The 13,704-nt window shown below is 49.1% G+C and overlaps 1 protein-coding gene and 1 long non-coding RNA gene across 5 annotated transcripts in view; both read right to left on the reverse strand.

Annotated features, from left to right (window-relative positions):
• LOC144382727 (uncharacterized) overlaps positions 1-13,704 on the reverse strand; it is a 614,132-nt gene that overhangs the window by 410,753 nt on the left and 189,675 nt on the right. The window lies entirely within an intron of this gene.
• The window catches only part of FAM174B (family with sequence similarity 174 member B), a 37,707-nt gene continuing 24,183 nt past the window's right edge, over positions 181-13,704 (reverse strand). The window contains exons 2-3 of the mRNA XM_036075540.2: positions 10,872-11,003; positions 181-2,032 (exon numbers count right to left, since the gene is read on the reverse strand). Of these exons, the coding sequence (XP_035931433.1) occupies positions 2,029-2,032; positions 10,872-11,003 (136 nt within the window). The 3' untranslated portion in view covers positions 181-2,028. The remainder of the gene's footprint in view (positions 2,033-10,871; positions 11,004-13,704) is intronic.

Consider the following 13,704-nt stretch of genomic DNA (forward strand, 5'->3'; position numbering starts at 1 on the left):
ATCTGACTCCAATGCCCTCGTCCCCGCCGGCCCCACCGCATTCCTAAACTGTCCTCTAGACCACCAGGGCCAAGCCCCTCCCCCGGGGCCCCCACCCCTGCCCTCCTCCCAGCCAAGTGCCCGCACCCCTGACCACCGCAAGGCGCCTCCTCGGAACACATCCAAACCGAGGCACACGTGGCTCACGCCGAAAGGGTTTTATTTAGGAGCCCGCGGTGCTGAAGCTCTGGGATTTGGAAGGTCACTCTTGGCGGCCAGCCGCGTCTGCCAGGCCCAGCGGAAAGCACCCGGCAGGTGGCCCCGGTGTTGATGTGTAAGGCGGAAGCACTGAGCTTTCGCCCCACACACAGGATTCCAGTTCCAAGTTTCGGAGGGCGCCCAGGTGCCAGGCGGCTGGTCCCACTGAGTCACCACTCTGGCCCATGAGTCCCCGGTGGAGAGGAGAGGTAAAGCAGGCCCGCGCCTCGGGCAAACAGGGCGTAGGAGAGCAGAAGGGAAAGAGAACCCACCCATGAGCCAGAGGGAGTGGAGGGACAGCTGCTTGTACATGTGCGCTCCTCCCCGAGCCATCTCCCCGGGCACCCCTCTGTCCTGCAGAGGCCAGCATGCCTTCCCAACAGCCGGGGACTTGGGAACCTGGGGACCACCCCAGACCCCGCCGCACTGACTGCCCTTCTCAGGAAACTGAAGAATCTGAGAACAGGTGGGTCAGCAAAGGCTAGAGTTTTCATCCAAAGCCAACGGGCAGGCATCCACAGGCAAACGCACAAACCTTGCAGAATGCCAGAAAAGAAAAGAGGGGATTAAAAAAAAGAAGAAGAAGAAAAAGAAAAGCAAAACCCCTCTCCAGAAAGAACAGAGTCCCAGGGCCCCAAAGGCACTGCTAACAGAGCTTTAGCAGAAGCTGCTTCGTTTTAGCAGATAATCTCAACCCCCAGGAAACAGCAAAATGCGAGGTCTCCATCAACCCCGAGAAGTCAGCCCTGCTTCTGGAAGCCGGCAGACGTCTGGCCATGCAAGCTCTGAAACAAGCCATGACCCCCAAACCACACCTGCGGGAGGGGCCTTGCTGCGGTAACCTCCTGGGTCCTGCAGGGTTCCCAGTCCAGCCTGGCCTAGACCCAACTTCAAACCCGGTCCCTGACCCTGTGCCTTTTCCAGCCAACCCAATCCCCATTCATCTGAATCACCACGGTGATTTTTTAAAATTACACTTCCAAGAGCAACAGTGTAGAACAGGGCAGAGAAACACGGAGGATGTTCCTAACCAAAGGCTGCCTTGTACTGCTTCTTCCCCCCAAAAAAGAAGAAATGATTCTGTGTGTACGTACACACACACACACACACACACACACGCACGCACGCACGCACCTGCATATGCGCACACGTACAGGTTTTTCCCTGATGCTCAGAATTCTTTGTGAACTAGCTACGCCTGATTCTGCTGAACCCTTTTTTTAAAAAAGGAAAGAAAAGGAGCCAGAAACACCAGTTACACTTCTGCTAGGGCTGCCAGCTCTCAACATTTCCACTTTGAACTTTCGCACAGCCGTCACCAAAAGCAGACCAGAATTTGACCAAGCCCAAAAGACCACCAAAAGGTCAGACGTCTAGAATGTCGTAGATCCAGGAGAGCAGAATGTCAGAGATTATAAGTTGAATATCCTTTAGGCTTTTGCGTTTTTTAGGTTCCTGTTAACTTCTGAACTTTACTCTTTACTTTTGTCAACAGTTACCTTAAAATTATTTTTTTAAGTCAAAATGTTTCTACCCCTGCCCCTTAGCAAGGCAAAAGCCCTTTTGAGGAGAAAAGGGCGACATTTTAAAGGGGCATCCAGAGGGTGGTAGAGGCGACTCTCCTGCAGTAACATTCGGAGCTGTCGTTTGACACACGCAAGGGTGTCAGAGTTTCATCAACAATGTTTGTTTTGGTTTCAACACCTCAGACGAGACAGCTTCCAGATCCTTCACACCCCAGGCTGCAGCTGACCAACGTTCCACAGGGTGCCAACATGCTGGAAATAGATTTTACCTGAAAGAAAAGGAAGAACCAGTCAGTGCCCTCAGCAGAACCCTGCATCCATTCTGACCCTAATGGTCTCCAACCTGCAGGCCACACATGCCAACCACAGGACCTTTGAACATGCTGTCTGGAAGATAACTCCTTCCTTTCCTTCAGGTCCTAGCTCAGGATCCTAGCTCCCCATGCAGACTCCCTAGTACACAACTTCTTTTGTCCTTGTATCCCTCCTTCCTAGCACTTCTATCAGTGTTTGCACCAGGGCTTCGCAAAATTTCTCTGTAAAAGTCCAGAGAGTACATATTTTTTCATTTTGTGGGTCCTACATTCTCCATGGCAACTACTCAACTCTGTCCCTGTGGAGCAAGATCAGCCACGGACAGTATGAAAATGCTCGAGCATGGCGGTGTTCCAATAAAACTTTATTTGTGGACCCCGAAATTTGATCTGCTAACAATTTTTCCATGTCATGAAATGTTAGTTTTCTCTTAATTCTTTTTCAACCATTAAAAATGTAAATCATTCTTGACTCATGAGCCATACAAAAACAGGCCGACAGCCAGATTTGACCCACAGGCCAAAGTTTGTGAATCCCTGGTTTATGTCATCATCTGATTCATTTCTGGCTCTTGCTTAGGCTGGGAGCTCCTTGCAGGCAAGATCCCTGTCTGAGCTCACTCACCTTCAAACCCCCAGCACCAAGCACATGGTACCAGGCAATGTAGCAGGTGCAAGGAACATCTGTGCAGTGAATGAAAGAAAGCTGAAAAACTAAATCCATTCAAGACATCATCCAAAGAGACTTAGGAAAGGAGGGAAAATCTGCGAGGTCAGACCCATCACCATCCTCTGTTCGTGTTTGATCACGGGCAACACAAAAATCACACATGTAAAAACAGTGGGGATTTAACAGAAGTTATAAAATTATGAACATCTTTTCAAAATGTTACATGATTCCCAAATATAAATATTATCATTATCGGGTAACTACTTTCTAAAAGACACAGACATCCTATTTTTAGGAAATATACACTTAAGTATTTGCTGGAAAGGGACATGATATATGTAACTTACCCTCAAATAGTTCAGAAAAAAAAAAATCCGTATGCACACACACAGAGCCATCATCAGGCAAATGAGGCAAAATGTCAAACCAGGAAAATCTGGGTAAAGAGTATACTATTTTTGCTTTTGCAACTTTTTTTAAGTTGGAAATGATGTCCAAATAAAAACTTCAAGAAAAAATCCAAATAGGGGCATCCTCCTATTGGACGACAGACGAAAAAGAAAAATCGTCACAGCCGTGTCCTGCATGGGGTGGTTTTCTTCCAGCGCCCACATGCCCCCTCCCCCGGGCTGGGGAGTGGGGGGATAACCTCCCAGACTAACATCCACGAGCCCAGGCACTCCCCACTCCTACAGATGCAGACTGCTGGACCTCAAGTGTTCAGACCCCCCCACCAGGCTTGCCCCCCCAATCAGGCTGCATCCACTGCAGGTTCAATGTTGAGGATGGGGGGGCGGGGTGGGGGGGCACCGGGGGCCTGGGGCTTTCAAAGCTCTCAAAGACCAAACCAAGAATGGGCATGCCGATATTGCTGATCTAGAGATGGCACATCTTGGCGATGCTACGAGAGCATACCCCAGGGTCCTCGGCCAGGACCCCTATGGGCGCCCATCCCCCCAGGCAGCTGTGTCCACCCCTGTGCTTATATAGAATAAACGCACATGAAGGGTGGAGTGGAAGAGGGCAGACACAGGGGAGCCCCCACGAATCACCACGCTGGATACAATTCCTCAGTTCTTCCACAGCAGAGCTAAACCTGCAGGGCAACTGCCCGAAAAGAGAAGACAACAGAGCTTCCACACACCTCCACGGGGGAGCAGTCGCTCTGGGCACATGCAACCGCCCTTGGGGGTCACCAGCTCCTTCGGCCTCTCCCGAAGGAGGGGAGCTCCATGGCAAGTCTGAGCAGTGGGGCTGGCTTCAGATGCCGGTGACACTGACTCAGGAAGCCCCAGGGCACCATGGACACAGACCCTAGGTCTCCTCACTTCATCTTGCTGCCTCCCCAAGCTCATGAGCTTTGGGGCTCTCCTCTGGAGGGCTCGGGGAGGGGGGGGCAGCTCACAGCTGCAGCTCACCCGGCTCTCCCTCTGCACACCCAAACTCGCACATGCTATATCAACTCTTCCTACAACGCCCTCACTCCTCCCTGCCCGTCCACCTGCTCTGGGGCGCTTCCTTTCAAACCCACCATAAGCTGCACCTCCTCTGGGGAGAGCTTCCTGCCCAGGAGGGGCACCCCTCCCGGCTGTCCACAGTACCCCATTCTTTCCTCCCCTGTGGTTCTGGGGCTGTCTTGTGTCAGTGTTCCTGGCTGTGTCCCCGTCTCAGCACGAGCTCCCGGAGGGCAGGCCAGGCTCACCCATCCTCACTCCCAGTGACTGCACCAAGCAGGCTCACAAGCTGGCCACATGGAGCGGGGCATGAGCAGAGATTTCTAAAAGGATGCTCTCGGCCTCTCTGTCTCCCCCCAGAAGAGCCAAAGTGCTAATGACATTCCTGCTTCATCAGTAAGATAAACCTGAAAGAGTCTCCATGCTGAGCCCGCCCCCCATTCCCCGTTGGAAGTTCCCTGAGACGTGAGGACGCGTTTAGGTGCCACGTTCCCTGCTTATTCCTTTCAAATGTCCAAGTGTCCTGTCCAACGACATTGGGTCATAACCATCGCAGAGAAGGACAGGGACGTGTCCCAACCTGCCCATGTCCCATGCTTTGTCTGTCAGCAGAAAGAGTCCTCCCCGCAGAAGTACCTGCCTCTGCACCTGTCCGGCGCCCTGGCAGTTGACCCCTTTGTGCAGTGGTGAAGGACTCCTCAGGAACAGGGCACACGGGCCCCAGGAATAAAGGACAAGCCGAGGGAGGTAGCGAGGCCCCGTCTGGGAGCGTGCGTGAGACAGACAGACGTGAGGATCACCACCGCCCATCAGCAGGCCTGTGGCTTTCATCCCAGGACACCAAACATAGGAAGAAACCACTGGATAACGTGGCTAGCTTTTACAAAAGCATTCCTAGTGAGGATTATTTGTGCTGGGTTTCTTTTTTCCTTTTTTTCCTTTTTGCCTGATTCTTACGTAGCTCTATAAACTCTGTGGGGGTGGGTGTGTGTGTGTGTGTGTGTGTGTGTGTGCGTGTGTGTGTAGGCAGGAAACTGAGTAAGTCACATTCATTTAGCGGTAAATTTTCATTGCCATACAAATTCCTGTTCGCATAGGTTCTCCCCTCACAGACATGAAACTCAAAAGAGTTTTAAGGTGCACGGTACCTTACCGAGAACTGAACCCAGATTGCCAATATTCCTTTTCAGGGAAACCAAAAGGTCTCATGACACGCCCATTTTACACACACAAGCTCGGCATCCTGTAAGGAAGAGGGCAGGCTGAGCTTCATTCCGAGTGCTCTGGGGATGACTCTGCTTCTGTTTCAGGTCCAGGTAGGATACTCGGGCATCCCCGGGGAGGGGCCTGCGGGTCAACGATTCGTTCCGGGCCTCAGAAGCTCAGGATACCCATCGCCTCCACAGCTGTCCACAGGTTGATGCTCCTAACAGCTTCGTTCCTCACTCTAGAACCTTCGTTCCAGGAGATGAGGAAGCATGGGATACGCAAAAGGGCCTTCTGAGCCCAACCTTCCAGAAGTCACTGCGCTGAGCGCACTTAGCATCCACCACTGGGTGTCCCTGGGGACTCTGAGCCCCGGGCCTCAGTCTAGGACAAGCGAGTCAATCTGTTTTCTCCTGCTCCCAGCCTTACCTCCAGGGGCCATTGGCTGCAATCAGCCACCCGATGCCCGTTGTTCCAAAGACAAGATGCCAGGCCCAGTGCCCGGCGTCACAGCAAAAATCTCATCGGTTTCTAATGAGATTCCCACAGGAAGCTCTACCCCGGAGAGGGTGGGAGGCAGGCATTTCTAGAATGCATGACTGGATTCCCACAGTCCACATCTTCTGCAAACCTAAGAGGCACAGGAACGGGGCCCGGACGCACGGTGGGTGGGAGCGGCGTGTCTCCCAGGCTCCCAGCAGCCTACCTTCGGGCTGCACGTGGCACGGCCACCGGTACCAGCCACGGACAAACAGGAGGAAGGGCAGCATCTGCCTCGCGTTGGGGAAACACCTAGAGGGGATCACAGAAGTCTCCTGTAATAAGGCGGGGATGCACAGAGACCCAAAACATCAGCCAAGCTGCACGCTGGGCCAACCGAGCTCAAAGCACGAACGGCCGGGACTCAAAAACACCCTGTGAAATATGGAATCATTTCAAAACCCCAGGGTTCTCTGTAATCTGTTTAGCCGTCATTTCTTTCCTCTAATTAGCCTGGAAATTCATTTCCACAGACTCTGTTGCCCTCCCCCCCCTCCAGCCCCCACCACATCCGGCCCTAAACACCGGAGGTCTTACCTCACGGATTAGAGCATCCCAGTTGCATTGGAGCCAAAAAGAGGGCTCTGCACAGAAGCCTTGCCCTGGCCACCTTCTCCCCATTTCCTGCCTGGCCGATGTGTCCAGGCTCCAAGTCACAAAGTGTCATCAAACAAAGGCACGTGCAACAGCCTGAACCGACTTCCTGCCTCAGTGCCCTGGCTCCAAGAACACGATTTTCCTCCTTGCACTCACTCATAAACTAACCCAAGGTCCCAATTCAGCTGCGCTGCTTGAAATGTAGTCTGTTTCCCAGAGGGAACCCCAATATTTAGTTGAGCTATGTCTAAACAGGAAAGACAAGTACCCGTGAGCAGATTATCAGGTGCAGACAAGGAAGTTCTCAAAAACCCTCAACCGAACATAAAACGGGTCTTAAAATTCTTGTTCTTTCAAACTTATTGACCTATAAAGTTGTTTGTAATGTGTCGTTCAGGTGGGAAACGATTCCAAAACCGCATGTGTAACACAGTCCTACTTCTATAAAAAAAAAAAGAAAGAAAGAAAGAAAAGAAAATTCACAGATACGTACTCATACACACTCTAGTGGTTACCGTTAAGCAGTGAGATTACAGGTAATTTTTATTTTTCCTTTCTCTTGTCTGTCATGTCTACAGCATACATTACTCCTGTACTCAAGACAGCTGTTGTTCGGTCTTCCTAAATGGTCAGTCGCCTTTGGGCCCGAGGACTGGAGCAGTCTTGTGTCTCATGACCCGGCTCCAAGTTCACTCGCATCCTGATATCATTTCAACCCGAGAACAATGCAAACTTCCACCAGGAGCTACTTGAAGTTCAACAGCGAGGCAGGGGAGTGCCTGGCGATAGGAAAGCCTGTGGAAGGCCAAAATGCTGACACCAGGAAAGTAACTGAAAATAAGAGCCAAATACTCGATTTTCTAAATACTCAATGGAAGACATTGGAAACACACCCAAAGGAAGCCTAAGGAAGGGAGGCAGCGCCCCCGGCCCCCTCTGCCTTCTCTGCACCTGGAGCAGCTCCCCTGCCATCCCTCAGCCCCTGAAAATGGACAACTGTGCAAAGTCCACCCCCTTCCTGGTCAGGAGCTCCTCTCAGCCGGTGAGCCGATCACTGTCTGCAGGGCTGCTAAAACCTCCAGAGACATCGAGGTGCCTGAGGGACTTAAGATAATTCCTGTCTTAAAAATTACCACGCGGGGCACCTGGGTGGCTCAGTGGGTTAAGTGTTTGACTCCGGCTCAGGTCATGATCCCGGGGTCCTGGGATCGAACTCCACGGGGAGTCTGCCTCTCCCTCTGCCCCTCCCCCTGCTCATGCTCTCTCTCACACTCTCTCTCAAATGGATAAATAAGATCTTTAAAATAAATAAATATAAGTATAAATATAAATAAGAAATACCGTGCGTTGAGGGGCTCCATGCTATTTCTGTGTCAGATAGAGATGGAGTGCCCATTATTAAATGGCCAACGACGATGCTCCAGAGCATGCTTCAGAGACCTGGTCTCTTACCTGCTCTTGCCCTTACAACAGACCAGGGAGCAGACTCAGACTTCCAAAAAAACAGAAGTATGAATCTGTTACCCTAACATCCACCACGTGGTTCATTTAATCATCTGCTTTTAGAAACAAAATCACTATGTTGAAGAGATCTCTGCCTCCCTGCCTTCAGGGCAGCATTATGGCTTGACAATAGCCAAGACGTGGAAACAACCAAAGTGTCCATCGACAGATGAACCGAGCAAGAAAACGTGGTATACATACACAGTGGAATATTACTGGGCGTAAAAAGAAGGAAATCCTGCCATTTGCAATAACATGGACGGACCTTGAGGCCGTTATGCTACGTGAAATAAGCCAGACAGTGAAAGACTAATACCACATGATCTTACTCGTATGTGGAATCTCAAAAAAACCAAACTCGTAGAAAAAGGTCACATTGGTAGTTACCTGAGGCAGAGGGTTGGGGGTGGGGGACTTGGGCGAAGATGGCCAGAAGGTACAGACTTCCAGTTAAGAGATAAATAAGTACTGGAGACAGAATGCATATCTGAAAATTGCTAACAAAGTACCAGTGCTGATACAGCACAAATTGTCAGCCGAGAAAAGGCGCTTGCTTCATTATTTGAAGAACTAAGACAAGCTTGGAATTTTCTTAATCTGATGGTCGTTTCAATATGTACCTTCTTTTCATGATCCCAGACACAATATCACCCCAGCAGTCTTCAGACCACAATAATATGTGTATCCGGGTACTTAAGAAAGGGCCCCCTTTTCCACCTTCCACCAAAGCACGAGTCTAAAGATAGAATATCTGGACAGATTGACGGTTCTATTTCTCTGTTTTGGTCTTTTCCTGTTTCGTGAGATCTGAGGCTTCCACCGTTGGTTCAGTCACTAAATACGGATGGGATTCTATTCAGTGTCTCAGAATCAAAACAGTGCATTGATCCATGTAAGCCCTCAAGTGCTCCCCAGTGTCTAATACTCCCAAGTCTGCAGGATGCAGCAGACCCTTTTCATTGTGACTAATAATGAAGACATAGTTTTCTTCACGTTATGTTTTATTTCTGTGCATTCAATGTGAGACAGATAAAATGGCTAAGCAAATAACCAGTACAATCACTAACTTTCTTATGTGTATATCATGTTGTCAAATGGATGAGTATCACTGATTGTTTTGATTCTACTCAAAGAGGGCTATTTACCTAACATGCAAATTATGGCTAATGGTTTATTCTGCTATCTACGATAAGCAATCCATGGTTTAATGTTTACCTGTTCTTAATAAGATTTAGGTGTGACTCATCAACAAACTGTTTCTAATATTGGTATGTATATAAACATGATAATGCAGGCATTTTTTTCAGACATGATGACAAAATAGTATTTTTAGGTTAAAAATATACACATACACACACATATATGTATTTACACTTGGAGATATATAACAAATATATATATTTGGGAATATATCAATACTGGGAATATAGCTAACAAAAACCTATAAAACATTTATGGAGAAATTTTTGAAAGTATTGAAAGACATTTTTTTTAAATACCTAAATGAATGGAAAGTCAACCCATATTCATAGATTGGAAGGGTTCTCATAAAGGGGCTGATTCCCCTTAAACTGATACATGGAGTCAAAATCCCAAACTTCATTTTGCGGATTCTGACAACTGATTTACACAGAAGGGCCAAGAACAGCCAAGGCTGTGCTGATCAAGAACAAGTCAGGAGAGGTGTGGAAGACGTGCCTTCTCAAGTATGGAGAAGCTGTGTGTGCTGGTTAATCTCACGCGTCACTTTGAGCCATAGCGTGCCCAGGTGTTTGGTCAAACACCGTTCTGAGTGTGTCTGTGAAGGTATTTCTGGGGGAGATTAACAATTTTATCAGTAGACTGAGTGAAGCAGATGACCCTCTCTGCTAGGGGTGGGCCTCGTCCAATCAGCTGGAGGCCTGAATAGTACAAAAGGTGAGTAAGAGAGAATTCACCCTCCTTGCTGTTTTCAAGCTGGGACACTGGTCTTTTCCTACACTTGGATGGGGACTCACATCACTGACTCTCCTGGTTCTCAGACCTTCAGACTTGGACCTTTAAAATAAATCTTTCTATTGGTTCTGTTTCTCTGGAGAACTCTGGCAGGGAAAGCTCAGGATGGGGTCCAGCCCCGATCTGTGTCTCCCCTCTGTTGGTAATAACCGGAACGCTGGGCAAACAGCTTCCTCTTCTTTGAGGCTTTGAGCCCTTGTTTCCCAACTATGCTCGCCCCCAGCCTTACAGTGAGCATCTCACATATCCGAAGGACACTCTAAAAGGATCCGAAAACCAAACTACAACCCTGAAGTCACAAAGTCTTCCGGACTCTCCTACGGGCTGCCTTTCGGTCACGCCCCTGCCTTTGGAGCTCATCAGTAAATTCCATCCAGGGAGTAACCCCCATCCCACCCCATGCTCTCAGCCACGAGTTTTAGAGAGGCCAAAAGAGAAGTGTCCATCTGTGTGCACCACGTGTGGCCTCTGAGGCTGCTCGGACCCCATCCCCCACCCCCCGCCCCCCGCCGTGCATGACGAGCTTGCTGTCTGACATTCAGCCCCCCTTTTCTTCATGCAGAGCGCATTTCTCCAGCATCCGCATCTGGGGAAAGCGGGAATAGCCGCTTCCCTGCAAGCATCTCTCTGCGGGCTTTCTGGGGGCTGTGCATTCTAGGACGGGATCAAAGCAGATCCCTCCGTAAGCAGGACGCCCCAAGGTCAAACACGTAACCAAAGAACAAGGACACGTGGACGCCACGCCTGGCCTCACGTTGTTTTCCAAGGTGAACATCCTACCACCCAACGCCCGAGAGCCCAGGAGGGAGCTGCCGTCCCCACCCCATACCTGTATTTGATGTCAAATACTGTGGAGTCCTCATCCTCGTCATCCTCCTCATTCAGTGGGGCCATTTCCACGCGTTCAGCTGGAGTAGTGATGATGTCATACTTGCGGGTCTTCCTCAACCTCTTTCCCGACCTGGAAGAAGAGAGACACGTTCCTGGAAACGCTAGGATCCCCACAGTTAAGTCATGCTGCCACTTCCAGCCCAGCTCCCAGGAGCCCTGGCGAACATCCCAGCTCCGTCCCTTTCGGCCATGGGACCTCTACGGACTCCTGACCTCGCTAGCACTCCTGGTCCTTACCCACAAAGTGGAGATGATTATGCCTGCCCTGAGCACTGCAAAGCCCAGTCGTCAAGATAAATAATGCCCCAATGCAATATTTTTAAAAGGGCAAAACTAATGCAAAGAAAATCTGCAATGAGCAGAAGATCAAAATCCTCAATGAAGGGCACCTGGGTGGCTCAGTTGGTTAAGCGACTGCCTTCGGCTCAGGTCATGATCCTGGAGTCCCGGGATTGAGTCCCGCATCGGGCTCCCTGCTCAGCAGGGAGTCTGCTTCTCCCTCTGACCCTTCCCCCTCTCATGCTCTCTCTACCTAATTCTGTCTCTCAAATAAATAAAATCTTTTTTTAAAAAATGCTCAATGAAGACAGGATCCAGTGCCGCGTTTGTATGGGCGTGACACACCTGTCCTCTGCCCCCTTGCTCCCTCACCCTCAACCTGGCCCCACTGTGTCCGTGCATCCCCGCTCCCAGCACAGGTGGCATTGAGAGCAGCATCCGTGGGCCACCCAGGTGGGATCCGGGGCAGGGCTCGGGCACCCTCTACCTGTGTGATCACGGGCAAGTCAATTAATCTCCCTAAGCCTCCGTTTCCTCCTAAATAAAATAGGATAAGGATAGTATTTGTCGCTCATAGGCAGGAGAGGATTAGATGAGATGGTGCATGTAAGGAGCCTGCAACACAGGAGGGTCTCAGCAAAAATTACAGTTAGTAATAATAATAAACAGAAGTGCTACAGCCTCTCTCAGATGACAAGCACTTGTAAAAACAAGTCACTACTGTTTCCATCATGAGGATTTATGAGGATAGTGAGTTTTAACACTAAGCTTTTTACCTCCAGGATGGTAAAGGGTCACTGTGGGCCACAGGGAAAGTGCTAAGACAAGGCTTTCAGTCTCTGGCGTTAGTCACTCTGCACGAAGGATGCAATATTCATCAGGGCATGGCTGAAAGTTTATGATGCCACTGGGAATAATACTATTATCATGACTACTGATGCTCTTTGCATTTATTTCTCCACGATCTTGAACGCTTTCCCAAATACCTCGTGGTCTATGGTGTCCCTTCTCCTTTCTGAGTATATCTGATACTATGAGAAACCAGCCAAGCCCCTCCCCCCCAAAAAAATCATAAACGGGGCCCTGAAGAATCCTATGCTCCTGCAGACAGCAAGCTGTTCCCAGGTGGGGACCACATTCAAGACACACACGAGATCTCTCGGTCTCCAGCACACAGAAATTCTTTGGTCGGTTTGTACAATGATGAAATAAGAAGCTTTCAGGTTTCTCGTAATTTCTTTGCAACAGCAAATTGTTCTTGTCTTACCTAGTATGCTTTACCAAAAATATGAAAAGCATCATTTACACAGAAAAAATATATATTTATCTGTATGTGTATCCGTATCTTCGGCATAACTCACCCTACACAATCTATAGTACTTGCTCCTCAGGGTTCTCTGGTAGAAAAGGAGGTGTCCCGTGAACCTGAGGACGTGAGAAAGCCCCATGTGGATGCCCAAAGAGATGGTCACCCCAAGATGGTTTCAGGCTAAGGAGTCCCAGTGCTGTTTCTAACTCTTTCTCACATACCGTGAAGCCTAGAAAATGCAAAATCTGATTTGGAAACCTTGTTGTGCCCCCTTGGAACTTGAAACCTAGTCATTGGCCCTGGGGCAAGACTGACTACTGACCCTGGAAGAAGGTTCTGGAGGCTCTGACTTTAGCTGTGCTTCATGGGAGTGGATCCCTATCACCCATAAAATCACCTCTCTCCTTCCTGATTGTTTATAGAGTCTTGTCATGAGAAAATTAACCTATTTAGTTTAAAATAAGATCCTTGAACACTTACCCAAGGGAGAAGCTGGAAACCACCACCAGCCTCTAGAATGTCATGGCCTACTTGCTTTAATGCCAACCATTCCAACCACATGACCTCAGGAAAGAATTTGAAACCCCAAGATATCATCAAAGGTATGATGGTGAAATGAAATGTCCAGACATTTCATCAAACGTTATTTCTGGGTGTGTCCGTGAGGGTAATTCTGGATGAGATTAACATTCAAATTGGCAGACTAAGTAAAGCCAACTGCCCTCCTCAGTGTGGTGGGCCTCGTCCAATCAGTTGAAGGCCTGCCCAGAATACAAAGACTGATCCTCTCACGAGTAAGAGAGTTCCTCCTGCCTGATTGCCTTTGAGCTGGGACACTGTATTTTGTTTGTTTCTTCCTTACCTTCAGATTCAAGCTGAAACATTAGCTTTTCTTGGGTCTCAGGCCTGCCTGCCTTGGGATGGGAACTTGCGCCATTATAAGCTCTTGGGCCTCAAGCTTGCATATTCACCCTGCAGATCTTGGAACCTGTCAGCCTCCATAATCTCGTGAACCAATTACTCAGAAAATATGTATCAATCTACTGATTATATTAATACAAATGATTAATTTAATTAATGTATTAATAATATAATTCATATGTTATATATTGACATACATTCCGTGTGTGCGTGTGTGTGTGTGTGTCTATCTACCTATCTATCTATCTATCTATCTTCTTGG

Source organism: Halichoerus grypus, chromosome 8, assembly GCF_964656455.1.
Source record: "Halichoerus grypus chromosome 8, mHalGry1.hap1.1, whole genome shotgun sequence".
NCBI classification, from domain to species: domain Eukaryota; kingdom Metazoa; phylum Chordata; class Mammalia; order Carnivora; family Phocidae; genus Halichoerus; species Halichoerus grypus.